This window comes from Oncorhynchus tshawytscha, linkage group LG16, assembly GCF_018296145.1.
Source record: "Oncorhynchus tshawytscha isolate Ot180627B linkage group LG16, Otsh_v2.0, whole genome shotgun sequence".
In the NCBI taxonomy this organism is placed as follows: domain Eukaryota; kingdom Metazoa; phylum Chordata; class Actinopteri; order Salmoniformes; family Salmonidae; genus Oncorhynchus; species Oncorhynchus tshawytscha.
In genome coordinates, this window is record NC_056444.1 from 15612559 (window position 1) to 15617244 (window position 4686).

The 4686-nt window shown below is 39.7% G+C and overlaps 1 protein-coding gene across 1 annotated transcript; it reads left to right on the forward strand.

Annotated features, from left to right (window-relative positions):
* The first annotated feature begins 220 nt into the window (after positions 1–220).
* On the forward strand, positions 221–4686 carry LOC112234072 (COP9 signalosome complex subunit 5). Its single transcript, XM_024402057.2, has 8 exons — positions 221–558; positions 818–1052; positions 1250–1378; positions 1826–1891; positions 2252–2337; positions 2601–2712; positions 3572–3720; positions 4413–4686. The coding sequence occupies exons 1-8, from the start codon at positions 422–424 to the stop codon at positions 4501–4503; spliced, it is 1005 nt and encodes a 334-aa protein (XP_024257825.1). The 5' UTR covers positions 221–421; the 3' UTR covers positions 4504–4686.

Genomic DNA, 4686 nt, shown 5'->3' on the forward strand with positions numbered 1-4686 from the left:
CCCAGAAGATGTCAGTATTTCGATTTGTATCACGTCGTCTGCTGTGTTGTTTGGACTCAACCATCACGTCAATGGGTGTTTTATTGAGCTGTTGGTGAATAAAAGCATTAGTTGATTTGTTACATTTCTGGGCTAATTTGATAGTTTTCTATGTAGCTATAGTCATGAACTGAACATAAATATCACCTAATATTTTATATTTTGAAACGTGCATGTCCTCCTTTCCCACAGCATGGTACAGACCAGTGTCATGGCTCCCTGAACAAGTAGATGAGCAAGGGATACCGGTTTTTTGATTATGTTATAATTAGCTAGCTAGAGGTTTTTTTTATTCAGCGTTTGATAGCACTCTAGTTCTATCCACCTTTTTTCTCTAGTATTACTTTATATTTTAGAGAGGTAGTAAAACCAGTTTGTCAAAATGGCAGGGAGTAGCATGGCACAGAAAACATGGGAGCTACAAAACAGTATGCAGGAAGTTCAGAGCATAGATGAAATCTATAAATATGACAAAAAACAACAGCAAGAAATCCTTGCTGCGAAGCCATGGACAAAGGAGTAAGTATACATTTTATAGATTGTCAGTTGCTTTTCTTTGCAACTGCTTGCTAGTTCATTGTTGGACTGAGTTAACGTAGCTTTACCAGCTAGCTTCTAGCTAAATTGGCTAGCTAGTTAGCATGTCAACAATGGAAATCCTCCCTACATTGCTAGCTAGCTGCTAATGCTAGCTAGCTAGCTAGCTGAACTGGCAATAACAAATGCATGTCATTATAACTTACGCATAATTCACACTACTATGATTTCTGTCCCGTAGTCATCAATACTTTAAGTACTGCAAGATCTCTGCTCTGGCGCTGCTGAAAATGGTGATGCACGCCAGGTCCGGGGGCAACCTAGAGGTGATGGGACTGATGCTGGGGAAAGTGGACGGGGAGACCATGAACATCATGGACAGCTTTGCCTTACCAGTGGAGGGCACAGAGACCCGGGTCAACGCGCAGGCTGCGGCTTATGAATACATGGCTGCCTACATTGAGAATGCCAAACAGGTATTATGACTGACTCCTGGAAGGGAGGGATGTGTTTTTCGTCCTCAATGGTGCAGAAAAGGATTGATAAAACATATGATATTTTAGTGAGAACTGTTTATCACAAGAGTAACATAGTTTCAACATAGTGTCCATTATCTCTTAATGGACACTCTCTCTTCATTGACTTGATGCTGATGCCATTTGTGAACTGTCAGGTTGGTCGGCTGGAGAACGCCATTGGCTGGTACCACAGTCATCCAGGCTACGGCTGCTGGTTGTCAGGTATCGATGTCAGCACTCAGATGCTCAACCAGCAGTTTCAAGAGCCCTTTGTGGCAGTGGTGGTGAGTACAGTGAAAGATCAACCTTAGCATATAGTTCAATAGATCAATACCTGCGAAATACACATGTTTGAATTTCCATTTGCTTTCCTAAATACAGTACTTTGGTTTTCTTTTTGAATTTGCAGGTACAAAGTAATGCATGAGTAACTGAGAGGGGTGCAATTAGGTTTAGGCATCCCTTTAGTGGTTGTTGATGTATGGTAGTCGTTCACCAAGAGGCATGGGCAAATATTTGGCTTTTGTAACTGTAGATGTTATTTGCACTTGATTGGATTCGCAGTGCTCCAGTCTCAAGGGCATAGGGTAATTAAGTGTGTTCTTTGAATACACTGGCAGCAGTAGTTAAGAAAAAAACTTCACACCTGGTGGCCGGCTTGGGGTGATCTCTAGAGACTGTCTGACCTCAGAATGCATTTTCCTGTTCTACTGTATCTATTTCCCTCCCAGATTGACCCCACTCGCACCATATCTGCAGGGAAAGTCAATCTTGGCGCCTTCAGAACATATCCCAAAGTAAGAAGTAAAATGTGTTTATTGCAATTGTTTCAGTCTTTAGCTCTATTACGTTAGACAAGTTGGGTACAAAATTACTGCAGAAGATATTCCACTCATAAATACATAATATATCATTTTTGTACAGTATTTTTTACCCATACAACATGGAACACATATTTTTAAGGTTTTCTTGTATCTATAATAAATAATATTATGATTAATTGTCAATCTTGTGTTAATTGTTTCCATTCCTTAATTGGCTAATTCCTTAATGGATAGCTGGGTGTCTCTATCAAATTGGGCAAATATTTTAAGACCACATTTCCTCTCTCTAAATATCAATTTATCAATGAGTCTAATAATTGTCTGTGTTTTCAGGGTTACAAACCTCCTGATGAAGGACCCTCTGAGTATCAGACCATTCCCCTGAACAAGATCGAAGACTTCGGTGTGCACTGCAAACAGTGAGTCCTGTTGGACATTTAACTGGCAGAATGTTTAGGCACACAAATAATCTTAAGCATCATCTTGCAAATTGTCTATGTATAACCATGACAAGTTACTTCAAATAAAATGTAAAATTTAGGTTGATGTAGCCTATAAGTTCAAGTTATTATGTTTTAATAATGCCTTCGTAACACTGTGGTAAATAAAAAGGTAATATATTCTTAATTTAATTGACATTGTGTAATTATTCACTAAGTGCCATGGGATTTTGTTTGTTTAGGTATTATGCCTTGGAGGTGACTTATTTCAAGTCTTCCCTCGACCGGAAATTACTGGAGCTCCTCTGGAATAAATACTGGGTCAACACTCTGAGCTCTTCAAGTCTTCTGACGGTAAGTGTTTGGAATATAACTCTATATCAAGCAATGTTCAAGAACACTTTACAATGAGATATCTAACAATTCAATGCAGAATCAAGGAGCAGCTGGAGTAGAGGTCTTGCATATAAATGAAAATCCCTCTGTTTATTTAGATTGTTATTAATAGCCATTTTATGTTGTTTTTAAAAAAGTCTGTAAACAGATTTACAAAAATTGGTTAATTAATATGACTGAGGCCACCACGTTAACCTGCAAACAAATAATCTATGCGTTGGAGATGTGACACAGTTGTCACTGTGGTTTACTATGGATCATCTCCCTCATTGCCAGTACATTCTAGAGATTGAAAGCCCCAGTGAATTCCCATTGTGGATGCCGCCGCTCTGGCTAAACAGTCTAAAGGCAGCGGACTATCCAAACAGTGCACTCTGGGCATTCTGGATTAAGATGGATTGACTAGTTGTCAGGAATTGGCTGCTCCATTGGCAAAGGGCTTTGTCAGTGACTACACTGTTACCACAGTCTGGGCCCCTGTCATTGTCTCCTAATTACCTGCTCCATGGAAAACACGGCCTCACCTTAGGCAAACCTTTTCACGATCCCTTTTCACGGCGACTTGGCAAACCATTTAAGCCTTTATCATGTTCGGCATACTTGTATTGAATGTCTCAGTAGCGGTGAAGAAAATAGTTGGTGGTGAAATTGTGCATGAACATTCTCGTGTGTGTGTGTGTAAAGAAAGCCCACATACGGACCATAGGCTACTGCTTCCACGCACTTTGAACTTAATCGTATACTTTCGTCTGATCATACTACATGACAATATAACATATAGGTACATAATCCAATGTGTGTGACCTTATGTCCGCAGAATTCAGAATACACCACAGGCCAGGTGTTTGACCTGTCTGAGAAGCTGGAGCAGTCGGAGGCTCAGCTGGGAAGAGGAAGCTTCATGCTGGGCCTGGACACACACGACAGGAAGTCTGAGGACAAACTGGCCAAAGCTACACGAGACAGGTAAGGCAACACAGTTTAGATAATGTTTATTAGGCATTTTTGGCTAACTTATTGATTTGGCATTCAGTACCAGACCTCGGGTTATTTAGTGATTGATTCATAGCGTGATTCTCTAATATTGTCATGGTCAATAGTTTGTTGACATAGAAGCATACATCACCATATGTTTTGTTTAGGTGGAGGTATTGACCGACTGGAGTGTTGATAATTCCTCATTTACTGTTACTTTGATGATGATTGCTGATGTTATTGAAAACCGTAAACCAATGCTGTTAAACTCCACAGTAGCGAAATAAACGACTGACAAAAACAAAATCAATTGTCATTGATCTGTCTTATGATATTGTCTGATGAACACCATCAATGTAAAATCTAAATCTCTGGTCTGCTTAGGCTTTTAAGTTATCCAATATCCCTATTATTGCGATATGTTTTGCAACCATTTTGATCACAAATGATTTGTGTGTAGATGTGATAAGAATGATTAGTTACTGTTTTAGCTGGTGGCATGTCCTACCTAACTAATCAATGTCTGCTTATTTATTCAAACTGGGATTTCTTGAGTTTCTCCCATGAATGCAACACCTATCTGTTTATTAATCTGCCCGGTCTGTTGATTGATAGGTAATCTGTGTCACCTCTTCATGTCCAGAGCGAAACTTCACTTTCCTTTTTTCCCCTGGCTATTCTAGCTGCAAGACGACCATTGAGGCGATCCATGGTCTGATGTCTCAAGTCATCAAGGATAAACTCTTCAATCAAATCAACACGTCTGCCAACTAAGCCCGAAACGGCCCAAGTCGAGTTCACGCCTCGTGTGTGTGTGTGTGTGTGTGTATTACTGTGTATGTTTAGTATTTAGATTCTTGTTAGCAGAATGATCTGTCACTTATTATCTGAAGAAAGTTAGTGAATGATTGATCTCAACTTGTGTGCACGTAAATAAATAGTGGTGTTTAAAGTGTA

Bases quoted from the DNA above. Each gene is read 5' to 3' on its own strand.
- LOC112234072 (XM_024402057.2), top strand. From the start codon at position 422: ATGGCAGGGAGTAGCATGGCACAGAAAACATGGGAGCTACAAAACAGT. The intron at 559-817 runs GTAAGTATACAT...TCTGTCCCGTAG, and splicing joins GCGAAGCCATGGACAAAGGA to TCATCAATACTTTAAGTACT. The intron at 2,338-2,600 runs GTGAGTCCTGTT...TTGTTTGTTTAG, and splicing joins TTCGGTGTGCACTGCAAACA to GTATTATGCCTTGGAGGTGA.